At 38.8% G+C, this 22,684-nt stretch overlaps 1 protein-coding gene across 7 annotated transcripts in view; it reads right to left on the bottom strand.

Moving 5' to 3' along the window:
* The window catches only part of TCF12 (transcription factor 12), a 366,706-nt gene extending 358,972 nt beyond the window's left edge, over positions 1-7,734 (bottom strand). For 2 of the 7 annotated variants that reach the window (XM_039230611.1, XM_039230614.1), the window contains exons 1-3: positions 7,462-7,734; positions 6,400-6,496; positions 5,269-5,341 (exon numbers count right to left, since the gene is read on the bottom strand). In XM_039230611.1, the coding sequence (XP_039086542.1) occupies positions 5,269-5,341; positions 6,400-6,474 (148 nt within the window). In that variant the 5' untranslated portion in view covers positions 6,475-6,496; positions 7,462-7,734. The remainder of the gene's footprint in view (positions 1-5,268; positions 5,342-6,399; positions 6,497-7,461) is intronic. The other 5 variants (XM_039230613.1, XM_039230617.1, XM_039230612.1 and 2 more) reach the window with 4 other exon arrangements.
* Positions 7,735-22,684: the final 14,950 nt, after the last annotated feature.

Raw genomic sequence — 22,684 nt, 5'->3', positions numbered from 1 at the left:
TATGTATGGCTCCACTATTTAACAGTCATTCATCAGTCTTTAGAACTGACATATTTAAACATCTGTCTTCTCATTTTATTCCCTAAATGTGAAAGCATCATGTTTCTAATTACAATAGCCTCATCCAAAAAATATATTCAAATACCCAAAAGCAATCTTATTAAATGATTTAAAAAAAAAAAAAAAAGGTATCCCACGCGCTAAGAAACAGCCTTCCCACCCCCGCTCTGCCCCCCACCTCCCGCCCCAAAAGATTCTAATAGTGGTACTATACTCTTACAGGAGAGTTCTTTCCAAGTCTTCCACAACACTAAACAGGCAATGACATTCCAGGCATGACTGCCAATTGTTCAAGAACAGAAAACACTACCTGGCTTTAATAAGAGATTATTCTAAATGGCATCCATGAAATCTAAAATGTAAAAGCAATTGTTTTTACATTTTAGGTTGGGTATCTGCATCCTCCTCTCCCTATTCCAAAAACAATTATTTTAAAACTCAAAGAAAAAGATATACTAAAAGATACCCTAAAAGACAAAAAGTTTACCTCGTATATAAATTGTTAGTGAAAACAGGGCTACCTGGAGGGCTCAGTCAGTTAACCGTCTGACGTCCAACTTCACTTCAGGTCATGATCTCACAGCTTGTGAGTTCGAGCCCAACAACAAGCTCTGTGCTGACAGCTCAGGCCTGGAGCCTGCTTCGGAGTCTGTCTGTGTCTCTCCCTCTGCCCCTCCCCTGCTTGTGTTCTGTCTCTGTCTCTCAAAAATAAACAAACATTAAGAAAAGATTTTAAAAATGTCAACGAAAACGAAAAATAAAATTCACTACAGGTATGTATGCCTCACTGTATATAACAACCAAGTCTCGTTATCTAATCAAATTGTTCTTCAGATACATTATAAGCAGCCATGACTACTTAAAGGAACCCTACAAGGCCTGTTCTAAAAAGCATTCAATCCTCACAGTTATAATTTTATCTCTAATTTTTGTTTTCCAAGTTGGTACTTTCATATACAGCTTTTCTCTGAAAGACTCCTTTGCTACTTAGCTTTTATCTTAAATGAGGCACTTAACAGCAGACCATATTTATCCTAAAATATTGTATTTTTCTTTACATGCCTATTGACTGTGCAAGTTACTCTCATTCATCAGAACTTGCCAGAAGCAAATGTACAACATGGTTCAGTTACCCAAATAACAGTACTAAATCTGAACAAGTGTGTATTACTACACACTTTTTACAAATTTTAATGCTGTTAAGTACACACCATGAAGCACACCCTACTCATTACCTTAAAATACGTTAAATGAAAAGACGGAACCTAGTTTACCCTTTATTTAAAATTACCATTACTATATATATTACGGTTCAGTTAAAACGCACATTGGTAACATTTGGTTTCCTTTCTTAATTTTTTTTTCAAATGCTACAAGTAACGCTACAACAATCTGAAAAGCTTACTATTATGTTTAAAAGGATGCACAGGTATTTACTAACCTACCATGGATTTTCTTTAATTACTTTTGAGAAGTGGATGCAGTTATAAAAGCGAAACACCAGGAATCCTGCGATGATGTAAATGTTTTTGTATCCTCACTGTATCACTGTCAATAACCTAGTTCTAATATTATACTACAGTTCGGCAAGATGCTACTCTTGTGGAAAGCTTGCTAAAGTATACAAGAGAACTCTGTATTGTTTCTTACAATTGCGTATGAATCTAAATTATCTTGAGACAAAAAGTTTAATTAAAAATTTTAGTTTAATGAGAACTCATTTTTTCTGCCTGTATATCAATACTTTCTAAGAGCATAAAGCCTGTAGAAGTGAAAAATTTTCCCTCAAAAAGGCAGTAACTTAAGAATGAAAAATATATTCCTTTTAAAAATTAAGAGCTGGAAAAGAGTTCTTATAATTATTTCCAAAAATCCTGGGCAAGAAGAAATCTATTATGCTACAAAAATCTGCTTTGAATAATGAAAAGTAAAGCTTTACTTGCTAATTAAAATAACTTTCTAGAAATATCAAACACAGACAGACACATTATATATAGACAGATTACAAAATGCGTTTATCCTACTCCCTTCCAATATGTTTTACTACTTGGATTCAAAAACTAATAAAGGAAATTTTTTGGATATCATGTAAACATTTAAAAACATGGGGCACCTGGCTGCCTCACTCAGTTAAGCTTCCAACTCTTGATTTTGGCTCAGGTCATGATCTCATGGTGAATGAGATGGAGCCCCACGTCACCCTCTGCAATGACAGGACTGAGACTGCCTGGGATTCTCTCTCTCCTTCTCTCTCTTCAGCTCCTGCATGCACGCAAGCACTCTTTCTCTCTCTCTCAAAATAAATAAACTTAAAAAAAAAAACAACACTATAAATTAAACCCAATATCACAATTTAGTTCTACATACTCAAAACTCTGAAGCTGGTGGGGAAAGCAGACTTAAAACACCTGAATGAACTACTTCCATTTTATCAATCCTTTCAACAAGTTTTCTCCTGATACACTGGCCTTTAACAAAATACCTCACTTTTAACACCTACAAAGAGAAACTCCTCTCAAGGTCACTTGTAGAACATCTGATACCTAGGGGACAAATTCAGTCTTATGATCATAATTCAATAAACAACCATGATGAAGAAATAGCATTGTAATAGATATCTCCAGACAAGTAATAGTAAATACATATGCATCTTTTCCAGTGACTTTTGAAGAAGTGTCTGCTATCATACAAGTTATTTGTTTGTTTTAGGAATAAAATTTTTAAAAAAATTATGCAGTGCAAAATACATGTTTTCAGCTGAAAAAATTCTAAATGTATTATTTTTCAAAAAAAAGCCCAATGTGAAATTAAGTCATCCTCAAAAAGAACATAAGAAAAGAAATTACACTACACAACTACAGTTTTCATGAGGCAAAAGATTGGGGTTTTACAATGTTACTCCAAAGACAAAAAAAAACTCTATTCTTTAAGTCAGTTCTTCAGAAAGTAAGTCAGATCTTTAGCTCCTTTTATACTGCAAATAAACTTGGCATTAGGACATATGTATCTTTTGAAAATAGGATAGAAGATTATTCAGATGTAAATAAAACATAAATAATATTGTACCAATTTCTTCTAGATATTTACTTCAAGAAAAATGACTATAGAAAAACCCTATCTACCAATATACTCTGATATAAAATAATCACTCATGACACTGTCTTGTCCCCAAAATTTAAATCCATTCACTAATTATTAAAGCTCGTCTCTTTTTTTCCTGGAATTTAAAACAAACCACTGAAATAAATATTACCATGTCCACTGAACACATGTATTTAAGTTCAGACTTTCAATGCATAAGTAACAAATCTCAGTTTTAAAATTAAAAATTTCCCACTTCAAAGAATCAAATACTATATGACTACTTCTGCAATGCTGAAAAATAAACTTTTTCATTGTATAATGCAAGCGACAGAAAGGAGGCTCACAAATGCTCCAAAGTCATGCTTATAATACAAACCAAGTTCACACATACTTTCTAATTTCACACACTACATAAAGCATACATTAATTTTTTAAAAGTGAAAAAAATATAACTGCTTTTATTCTAAAAACAGAAAGTATTTCTAATATCAATTTCTGAAGTTCAGGTCCTTCATATCAGTGAATGTCATTAAATACATTTTCCATAATTCAAACTGGAACTAACAGACTAAAACTGCAGTATCACTACTTATTTTAAGAAATATAGTAAGCATCTCCTTTGTATCCAACTAAATCTGAAAGTACTGGAGAATGATTAGTTGTAAATATTGAGATACACTCAAAACAGCAGTAAAGAAAAGAATATATAGCCTTCTTCTACATTAACTAATAATTTTTTCTACCTTCCTCAAAAAAATGACAATTTTGGAATGATTACCAAATCATTATTTCAAATTTCCAAATAAAAGGAAAAAAGGCAGGGACAGAGTGGGGTTTGGCTGATATTTTATCATATCCATTTGAATAGGATAAGATTAGCCTACAGGATATTTAAAACCTAAAGTGCTTTTATTTTACTTATTTGAGGTGTTAAACAGCATGCTATATTTTACCCATGAACTGCAATTTCTTCATGAAATATAAATTTCAGTAAATTACATTAGCTAACTATTTTTAAACAAAAACACCTTTTAAGTATAAAGTGGTATAAATTGTTCTGGATTATGACATTTCCTTCTTTCCTCATGTTTTGCTCTCATAGTATCTTAAGACATCAACTATCATTTTACTATGGAAAATACAAATACTGGTCAAAGAGGAATTACTAAATTTCAGTCCAAGGATTTGACAACTGGTTTTCTTAAGATGATGCTGTCCATGGCATTAGTTATTTTTTTACCTTTGAGAACTAAGGAATAAATTTAACTTAAAAAGAAAATTATAGCTTTTGTACACTGGAATGGACCTTGCTTCTGGACTGTTTATTTTTGAAATCATGAGTTTAAATAAATTAGAAAATCTAAAAATGCATACTTAAGAAATATGGGATAAATGTTAATAACAGAGAATTAGAAATATATAGAAAGTAAATTTAAAGACCACAGCACTAATGTAGAAACAGGAATCTAATTTAACTTATTCTAAATATTATTCTAATGTAATCTGAATGTAGGATTCAGTCATCTAATGGATGTCATTTAAAAATAAATCTTTCTATTCATTTATATGTAACATTCATTCCTTCAGCATTTTAAAAACTGTCCCAATTTTTAATTTGCTCCAGACTTCAAGGGAATAGCCACCTTTTAAAATAAGTGTTACTAATTATTACTTGACTCAATATGTATATAATACTACTATTCATCAAATTTTTATAATGCCAAAGTACAATAAAGCTAAGAGGCTGAAATTTTAGCAAAATTTAAAATTACACATATGTAAACAAACATTTTAAAAAACTACATATAGACCACACATGGACCACAGAGCCTTTTCTTCTGGTACTTGTCCAAACACAGAGGCAGGATATGATCCCTCGTACTCAAACAAGACAAATTCAACTCAAAGATTCATGGAAAACAGAAGACTTTTAAATGGATATTTAAATTCTCATAGAAATATCAATGGATCCCAAAGGCCGACAGCCCAGCTGAGGCTTCTTCTTGCTTCCAATTTGAAAGGAACACAACAGAATGGCAGGAAAATATTAAAATACTTTCTATTTTTCTACTAAAATGTATCAAACACCAAAAAAGGAGTTCCTGACTTTAGATATCATCTTACCGGATCCACTGAACTGACTGCTTCCCAGTGTTGTTGGTCTGGTCTTCCCACTATTAACAGGTGGAGAAAACATCTACAAAATAACCCAAATGTACATATTAGTACTGAAATTCTTCTAGACTCCCTGCAAACAAAAGTCCACCAAGAATCATCAGTTACTGTATTTCAAAAGGAAGTTAAGACAAAATTGGAGATATACATTCACACCCACAAAGGCAATTACACTCAGTGATACCATTTCCTAACGCTACTTAGAAATATTGGTTATATTCTGTTCTCAAAATCCACTCACATGACAAAGTCTAAGATTATTAAGTTTAAATAGCAAATTTATGTCCATCATCTTTACTTTCTAACAAAAATCTCACATTTACATTATCATTCAATACACAGAATCATAACCAAAGAAACTACTACATACAGTTAAGATCCATTATAACCCAGTTTTATAAAGTGGGTATTGGTCCTGCCTCCTAAGAGCAGCTAATTAAGGAATTCAACCCATTAGAGATAAAGGCAATGGGCCTTTGGTTTCAGCTACTCTGAAGTCAATCATTTCCTATCGTAAAAATTTTATAAATATATATACCCTTATGTATACAAATACATATATATACATTCACACACATGAATTGATGTACTTGAAAGTGTTCGGTCAAAAAGACTGGAAATTCTAGCCTCTATTTGGCTTTCTCATAACTGACATCTTTCAGGTATCATAAATTCTATCACATTTTAGGGAGGAAAATAGAGTGCAGAAAAAATAATTTTTTTTCACATAAAGTTCAAAATCCCTAATAATCATCGGGGTCAGAGGGTGACTCAACCAAAGCTCATGGTTACGTTCTTCTCCTTTTAACTGGTTAAATCAAATGACCCCTCTGGCATTAAAGTTTTAAATCGGCAAGTCTAGACATTACATCAAAGTTCAGGTGTCCAACTTGGGGGAGCTGGACTCCAGCCCTGAGAACTACTGCTCAAAGCAGATGGAGTTCACGCTGCCTAGTCTCCACGTCGCTTCCCCCCCCCCCCCCCCTGCCTTTTTCTTTCTTTCTTTCCTTCTTTTTTTTTTTTTTTTTTTTTTTTGTAAACCTCAGCAGAACCCCAAGACGCCGCGGAAAGCTCTCATACCGCACTGAAATCCAGCAGGTCGCTCAGCTCCTTGTCGGTCCCTATAGCGGCCATGCGCTGCTGCTGGGGATTCATCTTCGGTCACTTCTAGCAGGTCCTAAGGCAGAGGAAACAGGCTCAGAGAGACCACCGAGGCCCAAAGTGTGTGAGGGGAAGAAGAGGGGCGTAGGGCAGGACCGAGAGCCGAGAGCTGACTTCCAGAGCCCAACTCGTTCCCACCGCCGCGCGGGCAGGGGGCAGGAGAGCCCAGCACCGCGCCGGGTCGGTGAATCCAAGCGTTCCTCCGCGCGGCCCGGGAGCGTCGCGGCGGCTCCCGCAACTCGCCGCCTCTCTAGCAAGTTTCCGAGCCCAACCCTGCCCCCTCCCCGGCACCCCCACCCCGCGCGGCCGCCGGGTGCTCGGCTCTGCGCCCGGCCGGGCGGGGGTCTCGAGGGGCGGGGTGAGGGGCGACTGGGCGTCCAGCGAGCGGAGTGGCGACGAGGGGAGATGCGAAGTGACTCACAGGCTCGGCAACAATAGAACTGACAAGTTGCAGGGAACGCGCCGCCCGCAGGCCCGCGTCTACCGCCGCCGCCGCCCGGACGTCCCCAGCGGGCCCCGGGGGTCGGAAAGCAACCCCCGCGCGTCCGAGGAACGTTTTTAAAAAGAAAATACAAACCCGGACAACTAGTCTCGCTCTTACCCGGCTCCCTCCTCCCCCGGCTCGGCCTCCTCCCACTTTTGCTGCCCTGCCCGCGGCCGGCCAGCCCCGGACCTGCCGAACAATGAGCCCGGCGCGGCGGCCGAAGCAGGCTGCTCTCCCGCGCGCCCCGGAGCTGGAGCCGAGTGCCGAACGGGGCGCGCAGGCCGAGCGCGCCGCCCGCGGGCCTGGCCGTCCGCGACTCTCGCCTCTGTCGCCACTCCGCTCCCCAAGTTGGAGGGAACCCCAGGCTCGCCTCTGTACAAAGGGGTGCGGAGTTGGGGCGCGGGCCGGGGGCGCCTCCGCTCCGGCAGAGACGTGGCGGCGCCCCTCAGCCCCTAGCCCCGCCGCGGCGTACCCCTCCCGCTCGTCTCCGCAATTACCTGCCGCCCCGTCTCCGCATCCAACCACCCCGATTAAAGTTCACTTTGGCCGGGAGAGCGGGCTCGGGCTTCCCCGTGTACCTCCCGGCGGCTTGGCTCACTTTGCCCCGCGCGAGCTTTCGGATCCGGGCGGGGGAGGCGGCTCTCGGGCCTGGCCGCCCCTTCCTCCCGGGGCGGGCTGGCGGTCCCCCCGAATAGAACTTGTGGGTCTCCTCAGGCGGACATTTTTTTCGCTGAGGCGGCCTCAGCACCGCGCTCGGCTCGGCTCCGGATCCCTCCGCGCCGGGAAGAGCCCCGAGTTAACCCTTTCGTCCCCGGCCCGCTCCAGCCGCCTGCGCCGAGGAAGTGGGGCCAGCGGAGGGGGTGGGGAAGAGCCGGCGGGAACGGGGAGGGGCCGCCGCGCGGCCGGTGGACAAAGCCCGCGGCGGGGTGAGGCGGGCCGGAGTGGGGGCCGCCGGCGAAGGGCGGGAGACGCGCGCAGGCACTCCGCGAAGCAGGGCCGGGCCGCCCGAGGAGGGCGCCTCGTCCGTGCCCCCGGGAGCAGGGCTGCAGGCACCCTGGCGCCTCCTCCGGTTTGTCCCGCTTCTGCCTCGGGCAGCAGAGCGGCGCGGAAGAGACGCAGCTGCGGGCGCATCTGGATCCGCTGCCCAGGACACCCAGCCTGAGGCCTCAGCGCCCTGGAGGCTGCCGTTCCCGAGCAAGCCGCGCTGGATGCCGGACGCTGCACTTGGCCTGGCCCGGTCGTTGCAGCCCTGGAGGCTGCGCAGCGCTCGGCGCGGAAAATTCGTGCGTGGCGAAGGGAGACCAAGCCACTTCGGTCCTCGTTTGGAGTAGGTGCAGCTTGTCGAATTCCTTGCTGAGCAAAACCTCCCTCAGACCACACAAAGCAGCGTGGGCTTCGGGTACCCAAACACTCCACTCACACAAGCCCTCAAGTCTACAATCACCTCTTCCCACGCGAATCCAGGGCCACCGAATTGGACAGCGGGGAGAGTTCTTGGAAATGGATCAAGCCAGTGCCTTCATCTTGCAGAGATGGCCCAGGGAGGTTTGGTCGCACAGCCACTATTTTGGCGCAAGTTCGGAACTTGGCCTGAAGAAGCCACAAACAATAAAAAGAAGACAGAATAACTAAACCTCAGTTCCTTTCAGTTTGGAAATGGAAGTAAGGTTTTTCTCCAATGGTAGCCAATGGTTAACTCTTTTGGTTCAGTGTACGCAGTATGGGCCAGGCAGAAGAAACACTGAAGAAGACACCCCCAACGTTAACAAATTGAAGGAAGCAGCCAACGGCTTGAGGGCAACGGCAAGGCAAGGAGTCATTGGACCCCAGATGTGCATGGAAACAAGGAGGTAGATTCAGCTGCAAATATGCAATTGCTGTACTTTATTACAACCCAAGCTGTCCAGAGAGAGAAAGCAAGGCAGTTGTGGCTTGAGGCTAGGGGTTTCCATGACGTTGTCAACAGCCACGCTCTGGACCTTTTGCCAGATCCTGTGGTAACTTCTCCGTTATCCACTCTTAGTTATCTAGGTTAACACCCCCAGTTTTTAGCCTTCATATCCCGGCCCTGGCTGCATACTGGAGCACATGGTTCCAATATAAGCAAATTAGCATAATTCCAACCTAAATAAAGCAGCATAATCCCATCCCTACCACAGTTACTGGTTGGCAATGGGTATGACACAATTTGGGACAATGAGAGGAGCAATTTGCTGTGGACTTTTGGGGAAGTTTTTGTTTGTTTCATATTCCGAGGGAACTTCAGAGTCAACCTTCTCTTTTGCATGTACTTGGAAAATCAGGGAGCATAACAACAACAAAAATTGAAGGGCTATCACCAACATGTTGTATGAAGAAAAGATTAAGTAGCTCCTGGATTGTGGGCAGCCATTTTCCAACCACAAGGTCTGGCTAGGTTAAAATAAAGCAGGCGTGGAGAAAGCAAAGTGATATGACCTTTGATGATGTTTTTGAGCTTCCAAGCAAATGGCTTCTGAACCCAGGTCTATGATCATTGATGAAAACAACAGGATTAGGGTTTTCTGCTGTTTGTAATCTAGTGTGTTCTAGGTAATACAGGCCGGATGGTTAATTTTTTTTTTTGTGGCAAAAACCTCAACATCAAATGGGAAGTCTGACTAGAACTTTTTAGGCCCCATTCCAGGATTAAGATTCTATCACTCAGTGGTAAAACTGAAAAAAATATATATATTGGGGAAAGGAGAATATAATCCCATCTGAAAGATTAATGTTGTTTTCAAAAAACCAAAATGGAGAGCTGGTTTCTTCTCATCTTTCTCATATAACTAATTCAGAGGAAGAAATAGCTATCTCCCCAGTCCCTCAGTCCTAAGGGCTCCCTTCCTCCTTTGAAGGACTGACTGGTGATGTTTTTCATATCTATTATGACTCATATTGTTTTATACTTTATTTTCCATACTATATTATATACTCTCTGAACACTAAGATTGTCATGCTTCTCTGCACCATCCACCTAACATGGCACCAAGTACATAGTAGACACTCAAAAAAGGGAGACTGGAATCATTTGACATTATAACATGAATTTATTTTTCATATTGCTAGGCAGTCTTTGCATGTATCATTTTTAATGCCGGCATATTATTCCCACCAATGGATTTCCTATAATACTCCTGATAAATATGGAAGATAAAAAGAGTATAAAAGCCACAGTTTTGTGTCACTTCTAACTAATTTCTGGGCCTTTGCTGACCTTGCTAGATAGAGCCAGAGGCCTTTACTGAATAGCTCAGGGGAAAACGAGTAGTAATAAAAATTCAGTGATAATTAAAAATACTATGCTATATCTATAATGTAAATTAACCAATATCAGCCAATATTCAAATATATTTAATAACCATTTATTACATGCAAGGCTGGTGCTGAATGCTATGAGGAACAGAAAGTCTCAAACCCAACCTGCCTCAAGAAGGTTATAATCTGGTATATTTTATTTCACTATTCACCTTAGCCTGCCACTGGATAGACAGAAAATTCTGTCCACATAGTTTCAGTTCCCAGTTTTTAAAAGCCCCCACTCTACACTGTAACACACACACACACACACACACACACACACACACGATTTTATAAGGGAGACCTGAGTTGCTCAGAGAAACCTTTAATAGTCAAAAGGAATAGTAACTGAAGCAGTGGGCTTTGCTTCCCTGGGAAATTGACTTGCACTTGGCCTCTTGTTTACAAGGAAGTATTCTAGAAAGTTCATAGAAGGAGGAGGAAGAAGAGGAAAGAGAACAGAGCTAACCAAGTCAAGTGGCAAGTTGCTATCTAGATGGAGTGAGTGGCCTTCTAGGGCTATCCTCCTAGAACCAAGATTGATGGGTAATGGGCTCCCTTGTAGCTCCCTTCTCCATAGGAGAGCAGCTAGTTCTTGCTTTCTTTTCCACAGCTATCCCCTTGGGACCAAAGGGAACAATTTTATGTTACAATTAGTTTCATAAGTGTTACCTGCAGTTCATGGCACTTTTAAAAAAAGGTTTTTTAATGTTTATTTTTGAGACACAGAGAGAAAAGAGATACAGCATGAGCAGGGAAGGGGCAGAGAGAAGGGAGACACAGAATCTGAAGTGGGCTCCAGGCTCTGAGCTGTCAGCACAGAGCCCAACATAGAGCTCGAAACCACAGACTATGAGGTCATGACCTGAGCTGAAGTTGGACGCTTAACCGAGTGAGCTACCCAGGTGCCCCAGTTCATGGCACGTTCATCACTGATGAACTAAAAGCCAAAATTTTCCACACTACTATAAGCCAAATTCTACTGGTCATCAAAGGTCCACTCTCCTGTCGCTCTTCTCTCAGCAAGCAAGAATCCCTTGTGGGATTTCCTGATACAGATTTTGCCTTTTCTCTCTGTTCATGGGTAAAAAGAGTTCTCTATTCCTTGCTAGTGTAATTTATTATTTAAGCCATTAAATGGCTTCTGTGAATGCTATTTTCAGACTTGAGGAGGCATTTCTTAATTGTCCATCTTATATTCAATGTCTTTTTCCCCTTTAGGATTTCTTCTTCCATATTTCACAAAAGCATGCATTTATACCAAAATCAAGAGAAATTCAGGCTCAGAAGTGGGAAAAAAAACCTGTCAAACCCTCTAAAACATCAAACCTAGATAGCCATAGATTTTAATTTTTAAAAAGTCAGTATAGTAGACCAAGTAAAATAAATAATCTTTCTTTTCCATAGGCCTATGTGTGTATCTTGGCACAATGCCTAGTACATAGTGGATGCTCAATATTTATTGAAAAAAGAATGGTTCTGTACTTCTAGGTAGAGGTGGCAATTTAACACCCAATCTGAAGTTTGCTTTTCCTAGTATCACCCTAAGAAATCAGTACAGGGATTTTAAAAAATATTTTATTATAGAAATTTTTAAACCTAAAAAAAAGGTAAACACGGTAGTATTAAGAATCTCCATATACTTAGTCACCCATCTTTAATAATTATGGATTCTTCATCTATTTTTCCTCCCACTTTTCCTCCCCCATGTTAAGTTAATGTAAATCCAGTATATCATATCATGTCAGAAAATTACCTTTTAAAGATTAAAATCATGAGAAGCCAAGAAGAGACAATGGCAACAAAATTTGAGAAGCATTTTAGCTGGAAAAGCAGAAGAATGATAAAAAAATGTAGTAGACTATCAAAACTGAACCTTGAAGGGATAATGAGGTAAATCAATAATCAAACCTGTATATACTGAAGTGTCACCAAAAGACTCCTAACCAACCAGTTCCAGGTTCCTCTTGAAGTGAGCTGAGGAAAGGGGGTAATATTATAAGTAGGATTGGTTGCCAATCTGTTTAAGAGGCGATCAGATCCCCTTCCCAACTCCATGCAGTCAGGCCAATAAATGCCTCTCTCCTAGCGAAACAAAATACTGCAAACTTCTCTGCAGATGATGAAGCAGGAGGTTTCTCGGGGGTAAGGGGATTAAGTGAACATTTGTGTATTGGATGCTGAGGCCTCTAGATATCTTTACCAACTTGGCTCCCAGATTCAGAGTAGCCAGGCTTTCAACTTTCAAGGAAGAGATTAGAGGATCCTTCTGTAAGGAATCTGATCAACCCAAAAGGAAAGACCTAGAGATACTGATCTGGGAAGTTCCCCAACTATAAGCCCAAACAAATTAAGGTAAGTTTACAACTTACAAATCCCTACCCTTATACTCAGAACTTCCTGTCAACAGTTTTTTGCCCTATTCTTAAATATGAGCAGACAACCAAGGATTATCAGACACTCGAGGGAAGCCACTATTATGTGAGACACTTAGAAATTTACTATCATGTGAAGCAGTTAGACATTTAGAATTGAAAGAAATTGGAAGAAAAAGATGATAAAATTTTCTAGTAAGCAGAACCAAAAAGAAAGGACTAGTTCAGGAAATTCAAAATCCAAATAAGGGCTCCAAAAAGAGAGAGGGGTTTCTGGGTGGGGGCGGGGTAGGATATGGGGACCGTCATCTATGAAACAATCTAAGGAAAATTTCCAGAACTGAAGTCCATGTGTTACCAAATTAAATGAGTTCACCAAGAGCCTACCACAATGGATAAAAATAGATGTATACCAAGGCCTGTGATCAGGAAATTTGAGCACACAGCAGACAAAGAGAAGACCTTCAGGCTTTCAGAGAGAATATAAAACAGGACAAACACCAAAGACTAACACTCAAAATGGCAGGGTCCACTGTTCGACAATAATACTGGAAGCTAGAGAGCATGGAACAAGGCCTTCAAATATTCCAAAGAAAAAAATATTTGCTAAATGAATTAATGATTTGGAAGTATCTTTTTTTTGTCAAACATTTTTTATTTTTAAGTAATCTCTACACCTAACATGGGGCTCAAACTTAGAGCACTGAGATCAAGAATTGCATGCTCCATCAACTGAGCCAGTTAGGCACCCTCAACAGTATCTTAAAAATAACTTTATGTATCATTTTTAAACCAAGTATTGCTTTTCTCTAGTTTGGGTCAGTGTGAGTTAGAAATAAAAGATATGCCCAGCTAGGTCCAATAGAACACACAGTGGCATCACCTGCAAATACACATATGACATTTGCTCTATATTTGCTCAGTATCTCCAAAGCATTTTGAAAATACTAGTGTTCTCTGAACTTTTGGCACACAGAGAATCTTATTTAATTACCGTATTCTCTTTTGAATATAGTTAAATTCAATACACGTATGTCTTACAGTCTGATCTCATTTATTCACTGCAATGAGAGAAACATCCCAAATAGCAAATACCTTTTCTGGAATGTATCTTTGCCATGTATTTGAAGAAGAAGGTGTCTAGAAACTAGACCAAATAATAGAACTGTCTTGTAAAAGCTAACAAGCGGCAGATTACTTATTCTGCTCTATCCAGTTAACCTGTCTTTGTTTGGATAAAGACAGGCTATCCTGTCTTTGTTTGAAAGCTTGATGTGTACTACCAACAGGGACTGAAGACATCCCACTAGAATGTAAGCTGTATGGGGGCAGAATTTTTTTCCTGTTTTGTTCATTAGTGTATTTCAAATATCTAGAAGACACTACTGGGTACATAGTATGTGCTTAATAAATACTTGTTGTGTTTATAAAAAACTGAAAAAGTTAATTAATGACAGCTGAATTTCCAAATTTGCATCCATATTTTCCTACTGACCACTATTACAATAAAACTTGCACAAGAATGGTAGTAGACATTTGTCACAGTCATGAATGTCCACCATCTTTTAAACAGCCTTTCTATATTAAAGAACATTTCAGTGATAGGACTTTTGTATCCCTAACAGGTAAAAGTCAGAGGCAAAAATTCCCAAGACTTTCTGCAACCAGGATAGATATAGACTTGTGACCTAGGCACCTGCTTGAAATATTGGTTCACCCATTTTGTCATTTGGGTGTTGGTCTTTCCTAATTGATTCCTAATATCAGACCTACCCATTCTTCGGTGATACTAGTTACAAATATTTTCACTTGTAATTTGTCTTTATTTTTATATGCAAACTTAAAAAAATATTTTACATAGTCCAATGTATTCATCCTGAATGGGCATTTGAATTGTATGCCATAGTTAGGAAGGTCTATCTCCTTTTGATATTGTAAAAACAAATAAAATTTACTCATAATTTCTTCTAGAACTAGTAGTTAGACTTTTTTGTGTTTTTAAATCTTCAACCTACCTGGAATTTATTTTGGTGTCAGAAATGTGGTAGGGATTCAGCTTCTTTTGTCCAGTTTCCTATACAATTGTCCCCACTCACTTATTGAATGCAATGCTCTGAATTAGATATCTATACTAAATTACTTAATCCTCTTATTCAACTCACTGTGTTAAAGAACCAGTGCTCAATAATCAAGGAAGAAAAGTAGGAGATGAAAGAAAATGAGGGTAATCAGGAGAAATGTAAGTTTAGAGGTTAAGATTTTATGACTTGTAACTATCAGTGACAACCTCATTTTTCATCACTTGGAAAGACAACCTGGTGTTTGGAGCTGATAACACTCTCAACAACTATCTTAAGAAGAGTCATCCTTCCCTATTATGATCATATACCAGCCCTCTAGTACTTGGGTTTTTAGTATGTAGAAGTTTCACTTTGTTGGAGCAAGGAGTCACATATTACATGTGCTATATAACATAGTAAGGATTCTCTGATCTTTGTTTTTCATGTAAGTATCTATTTTGGAAATAATTAATCATTAATATATGACTGTACCCCGCACATCTCTCTAAATATGTAAGCTGGCCTCCATCATGCCATTATGAGCACGTGTGTATTAAGAGCTACCTATCTTAAAAAGACACTCAGTATAGGAACCCTCCAGAAAGGAAGACATTGGCCTTAAGTATATAAACATATAGAGCCAGGCCTGAGATTATCACGGTAGTAAGAAAATTCTTTTTTGGCTTCCTTACCTCCTCTTGTGAACTCAAATCTCTTCTGAGAATAATCAGATAGATATCACTTAGAAGAGTGTTTTCTCAAAGCATGGTCCCCAGAGGCACCTGGCTGGCTCAGTCGGTAGCTCAATCTGGCTCTTGATCTCAGGGTGGTGAGTTTGATCCCTGTGTTAAATGCAGAGATTACAAGGAAGGAAGGAAGGAAGGAAAGAAGGAAGGAGGGAGGGAGGGAGGGAAGGAAGAAAGGAAGGGAGGGAGGAAAGAAGGGAGGAAGGAAGAGGAAAAAGATTTAAAAAACAATAACAAAGTGTGGTCCCTGGACGAGTAGCATCAGTTTCACCTGGCAGCTAATTCCAAATGCAAATTCTTGGGCTCCATCCTTAGAAACTCTGAGGGTGAGGCTAGCAAACTATTTTTAACAAGTCCTCTCTGTGATTCTGTTGCACACTAAAGTTTGAGAAACAGTGCCTTAGAATGGTGATTCTATGAAGTCTTTGATGCCTCAGTATAATAAAGGTGAACATGAAATGGATTGCCAGAGTATATTTACTTTGAATAGATAAAGACCACTGGAGAAATGTACTTAGCAAGGTAGAGCAAGGCTGAAAGGAATAAAGTGTATACTAATTAACTGTTGTAAATGGTTGCTAAAAGCAAGTGTTACTGCTGGTGAAAAGTCCAGAAAGAGGTGACACCAAGTGCAGCTCTTACCACATGTCAGATCTTATAAATCTTTTCTTATAACTCATTGATATCTTCAGCACCAGACTGAATTAGATAAATTCAGTCTAATATAAATTTACTGTTTATTTTAGCATTTATGAAAAATCAGGAGAATAGATAGTCAAAATTCTTAAGTTCTTAGGTGTATATGCCCAATTTCTCTCAGTTAGGACACTTCAGGAGTAAAGGTTATCTTTTCCTTTCCTTATTTATAACTGTATCTTCTCTCTAACCCCAATAATCCCTCAGTAATTGTTTATTAATTAAATGAGAAATTATATTTTCAGTGAAAGTTGCCTTGTCTTGAGTTCATTCCCCTGGGTGATTTGATAAAATGAATTGATTGACTTGGATTGGATGATTTAGATTGCACTTAATTATCTGCACTTTCATTTGAAAGGAGTTAGGGAACAATTGTTCTCATATGCTGCAGAAATATTTTATTTTAGGACCATCTGTTGAATTTCTAATTTCACTGCACCAGCATTTTTATGCAATTAAATATTAAATTTTGGTGATTGGCATATTCTTCTCTAAATCCAAAATATCTTACTATAATTTTTCCTGTTTCATTTGCATTATAAGCCTACAGGATTTTTTTTATTGTTTCTAATCTTTAAACATATCACCTTAAGCTTTCAAACTATATTCAGTAGCATGATAAAAGGATGCCATTGAATATTTTAAACATCTTTTACTTCTGGAATTGGGAATGAAACCTGAAAAAAAATCTAGACGGGACTGGCTTATTATTCCCCAGATCTTTGGCTACTCTCTTCCACTCTGTTTCTAATGGTCTGATAGTTAGTGTTCCATCTTGATTTTACTTTACTTTTAATATGCTATGTTTGATGGGATTAAAACTGGCAAAGATATAAGTATTCTTTATTTGGAGGTTGCATTTAGTCTTTAGATATGACTTGAGCTAGGATTAAAGAAAGTGAAAATGAAAGCATTAATAATCATCTAGAATACACTTCCATTTCCTTCAGTAACATTTTTATTTGAACAAGTGGATTAGTATGTAATTTCTCTTTTAACCCAATAATGCATTTTTCTTAGAAATGCAGCTCATTTGTTGAATCAAAGGTGCTCTGATTTGTTTTTTGATGAGCTCTGTAAGAACAGAAGCACTAATCTATAAAAAAAAAAAAACTCTCTAACTTGGCTCTCCCAAAGTGCTCCTGTATTGACTTGTGTGACTGTCAGTCACACTTGAATGGAGCTTACGATGCTAATGAGATCAAAATCATAGGCTTATCCCCCCAAAGGATCCGTTAACTTCTCTCAGAGAAGCAGGAGTCTCTTCACTACAGATCAGTCTTCTATTCCTGACCATCTCAAAAAGTATTAGTCTCAAGGCAGAGGAAAGAATGCATTTGGCTCATCAATAACATCATCCGTGTCTTGTTTTTTTGCTCCTTCTGTAGAACTGAACTGATTGGGAGATAGGTAGGGGGATTTAAAGAAAAGAATTATTGGAAACATTAGGATGATTGGGTAATGGGTAAGAATGTGGGGGCAGGGGAGGACATATGCTCAACTGGGAATCTAATTCTCTGCATTTATATTACAAACTTAAAATTGAGATCATACTCTAAACACAGTTTTGAAATCTAATTATTTTATGGACATTTTCAAACACTACAGAAGTAGAAATAGGATAATCAATGCCCTTGAACCTATTGCACGGCTTCAACAACTATTCAAGAATCCCCACCTCCAGATTAATTTGAAGCAAACATTAAATAGTTCATTGACACATAGTTCAGGATGCTTATATATAAAAAGTAGGATTTTTATACATAAATTATATACATATAATTTATGTATAAACTATATATAAAATTATATACTAAAAACTATATATATATAAAACTATATGCCTAAACTATAATGACAATATCATCATCCCATCACCAGTGTTTATAAAAATGCCTTAATATCATAAAATATTCAGAAAGTAACTGAATGTAGATGGATACTGTGAATAATGCTGTAATGAACTTGAAAATGCAAGTATCTCTTAGAGATAGTGATTTCAAATTAAATTTCCCCGAATTGTCCCACAAATATTTTGTTTTAAATCATACAGTTAACAGTTGAACAATGTGGAGGTTAGGGGCATCAACTCCTACACAGTTGAAAAAAATACACCTATTACACTTGACTCCCTCAAAACGTAACTACTAGTAGCCTACTGTCATCTGGAAGCGGTACTGATAACATAAATAGTCAGTTGACACATATTTTGTACATTATAGGTATTGTACAGTGTATATGTATAATAAAACAAGCTAAAGAAAAAATGTTATTAGGAAAATTATAAGATAAAATGCATTTACACTACTTATTAAAATTTTTCACATATAAGTGGACTTCCACAATTCAAACATATGTTGTTCAAGGGTCAACTGTAGTTGGTCTGATTGAGATCCAGAGGTGCCTGGGTGGCTCAGGTGGGTGAGTATGTGACTTCAGCTTTGGTCACGATCTTGCAGGTTCGTGAGTTCAAGCCCTGCATTGGGCTTGCTACTGTCAGCGCAGAGCCTGCTTTGGATCCTCTGTTCCCCTCTCTCTGCCCCTCCTCACTCGTAGTCTCTCTCTAATAAATAAATAAATAAATACATACATACATACATATCCAAATAAAATCACACAGTGAATTGTTTACTATGTATTAAATCTGTTAATCTATGACCCCCATCTCTTTCTCTTTCAAGTGATTTGTTAAAACAAAACTATGTGCTTTGTCCTATAAGATTTTTCCATAGCCTGGATTTTCTAATTTTAATCATGTCATTTAATATGTTCCTTTATCACCTGTATTTTCTATAAATTATAGGCATATAGGCTTGATCACATTCTATCCTTATTTTTTGGCAAGAATAATTTAAATGCAATGTTATGTACAGAAGGTAAGTAGTATCTGCTTGTCTCTCTTTTTGTGAAGTTAACCATCATTGATGGTCACTTCCTAGTTGTATTATTTCATTAGGGATTATAATATGATGTTATTTTATCATCTCTGCAGCAATTATTAGCTGGAACACTCTGTAAAGAGAAACTTCCTGTTATCAATTATTAGGTTACCATGAGATACAATATGTATATGAGAAGTGAGATAGATGCTTGATTCATTCTCTTTATTTACCAGTTTTCAAAATAATTCAGTTTCTTTGCATTTTCCAAGATACCAACAGTTTTTTGTTTAAGAGTATGAGCTTGAGCTAATAAATTGAACATATATGCTTTGACCCATTCCATTACAGTTATCCTAATTCATGCTTAAATTGTCTATTCTTTGACTAATAAGAGCATCTTCAAGGTAGCTCCTGAATCCCTTTTGATGTAACCTAGAAGCCTGTGACACCTTTTGGCATAACAAGGTGTCCCAGGCTTATCTCATAATTTCCTGCTCTAGTTCTAGAATCAGCCATTTCTCCAAAGAGCCTTGAGAAAAGATGATTTGTAACGGCTGCATCTTATGCATCTACCATTATGTATTTAACCAATCCACCATTGGGGAGAAAGAGACTTTAGACAGTTACTAGCTATTCTTTATTAAAATTAAGTACTTGTCTCTTTTATAGAAATAGCATGTATGAGTGAGTGATGGTGTACTTACAAATGTTTTTTTCTATTATTTAATGTTTAGAGAAAGACTAGTTCAATAGGCCCATTTATGTCCATGCCTATAAACCAGGGTACATTATTCCCCTATTGTAGACATATGATTCTAGGGTGAAGCTTGCAAACAATTAATTAAAAGGTGGCAGCAAATATAATATAATGTCTCTGGTGGGGGAATCTATATATTTTAGTCCCTAATACTCATCAGCCCCTAAGGAGATCCTGCTTCTTGGAACTGCAATCCCTCTCACAGTCCCTGGACATTTCATCATCAGCCAAGAGGATAAGATAAGGCTTGGTGAAAGTTGGATAAATGAAAGATTTTTCTTGATAAACTGTATTGGTGGCTCGCTGATAACCATGCAAAGGGTTATAAAAGGAAAGTCACCGTATCCCAGTCACCCCGAACTCCCTATTTGGCTGATTGGAAATATTTGGACTGACTAAAATTTTAAAATGAATTAAACTATCTTCCAAATAAATGCAGTTGGTATACATTTTTTAATACTAAAAGTTTTCTTTAATTTTTGAACATAATGTTTCTTATTTCACTTGATACATGATACAATCTGCCTTCTTCAGAGACAGAATGTTTGAAAGCTTTTTTTCTAAAACTCCTGGGCATAGGCAGCAACCCTTTTCTTTAGGAAGAAAATGAAACTACAATAGCAGTTTCCAGAGGGAACTCAACAGTGATGTCATCAGTTTCCTTTATGTATGCAGTTCATGTAGCCAGGTTTTGTGGGATAAAGGTGCTACTGGGCAAAACTCATTAAATAAAGTTAGTTGCAATTCACAGGTGTATTAAAAAACTCATTCTACAGAATAGTTAATATTCAGGTTACAGAATACTCAACCTTCATATTATAGATCTCAGGTATTAAATGCTTATAAGCAGAATTCAATGTGGGTTTTAAACTGTTTAGAATTTCCATGTTCTGCTCTCAGGATAAATAAGATCCTGCCAAAATAGAAAACGTGTATATACTTTCCTGTAGTCAGTTACATTAATGTCCTTTCTTTTTGTTAATTTCTTTTTTTTTTTATTTCTAAGAGAGAGAGACAGAGACAGCGTGAGCAGGGGAGGGTCAGAGAGAGAGGGAAACACAGAATCTGAAAGAGGCTCCGGGCTCTGAGCTAGCTGTCAGCACAGAGCCTGAAGCAGAGCTGGAACCCACAAACCGTGAGATCATGACCTGAGCTGAAGTTGGACGCTTAACTGACTGAGCCACCCAGGCGCCCCTCTTTTTGTTAACTTCTATTCATTGTGGTGATCAGGTTTTGTGATGATTATGAATGCCAAATAAAATACTAGATACCTAGGTAAATTTGAATTTCAGATATACAAGAAATAATTTTTGGTATGTCCCAAATATTTCATGCAACATCTTCTAAAAATGATTTGTTCTTGTTCTAAAATTTGGATTTAATTGGGCATCCTGCACTATATCTGGCAACCCTATGGATGAATAGAACCTGATGGTAACTGGACTTTGAAAATTAAAAATAAATACATGTTGCATAATGTAGAGCAACACTTCTAAAACTTAAATGTGCATACAAATTACCTCAGCTACTTGTTATAAAGCACATCTTAATTCTGCAGGTTTGGAATAGGACCTGAGATTCTGCATTTTTAAATAAGTTTATTCATTCATTTTGAGAGAGACAGAGACAGTGCGAGTGGGGGAGTGGCAGAGAAAGAGGGAGAGGGAGAATCCCAAGCAGGCTCCACCCTGCCAGCACAGAGCCTGACTTGGGGCTCAAACCCACAAAACTGTGAGATCATGACCTGAGCCAAAACCAAGAGTCGAATGCTTAACCAACTGAGCCACCCAGGTGCCCCAGATTCTGCATCTCTAATAAGCTTCTGCTTAATTTTAATGCTGCTATTCCATGAACCATCATTTGTGCAAGGCTGTAATGGACTCTTTTTTGGTTGGTTGTTTTTGTTTTGGTGGCCCACCATCTAAACTCTCTGAGTTTAGAGAATTCACTGATAATGTGAATCTTGGAAGAAAGCAAAGCCCCCATACTCACTATCTAGAAACTGACAGAGGTTGTCAGATACCTTAGCATCCTCCTTTGCAGCCTGGATTCTGGTACATAACCTGCCCTCAGCCAGTCAGAATCACCTGCATGGCCTTGAGTGGAGAACTAGTAACACAAGGAAGCAAGGATAGCAGTCAGTTCTCTTGCAACAGGGCAGTTGTGACCAAATTAAATCCCCAGGGCAGTGGTGGTGGTGGAGAAAAGGGGCAGAGTCCAGCATGCTGGGCAGCATGAGTGATGCAGTCTTCTTACGGTGCTTGTTTCTGCAGCATGATTGAGGGCATTGTTCTTGGTTGCACAGCTCTGAGCTTGCTTCTCAACTCTCATAATGATTCTGTGAGCTGGCCACTTTCTTTACTGCTAAATCACTCAGAATTTATTTTCATTGCTTGAATCTAAGAACCCTGATGAAGACAAAGGATCTGCCAGAAGATAGTTGGCTTGCACAGCCCATCAACTAGCAGTATGTGTATGAGATTCCACTCTGGTCACCACTCAGGCTGTCCCCTGAGTCTCAGAAGACAATTCTGACAGAGGTATAACCTTTACTTGGTGGAAAGGTATCTACTTCTTAGCATAGATATCTATGTCTCCTCCTCTGGTGAAGTTTCTGATAATGACTAGTCAAAACTTAATAGAATTGATTTATATGCTAACCATGTCACTAACTAGTTATGTGACTTTAAGAAAATCACTTAGCCTCTGTAAGCTCCATTTTCTTGGCTATGAAAGGGACTTAAAAATAAAAGGAGTTAAGACTACACATTTATTATTGCATTTTTCACATTATAATTGTTTTTACAACCTTACTGAGAGTATAATTTACATGGTATCAAATTCATCCCTTTTGAGTGTACAATTCAATGATTTTTAGTAAATTTA

The sequence above is a fragment of the Hyaena hyaena genome, unplaced genomic scaffold (assembly GCF_003009895.1).
Source record: "Hyaena hyaena isolate Hyena2069 unplaced genomic scaffold, ASM300989v1 scaffold_49, whole genome shotgun sequence".
NCBI lineage: Eukaryota > Metazoa > Chordata > Mammalia > Carnivora > Hyaenidae > Hyaena > Hyaena hyaena.
The sequence above is the reverse complement of the archived record's forward strand: the minus strand, read 5'-3'. Positions and strand labels throughout refer to the sequence as shown.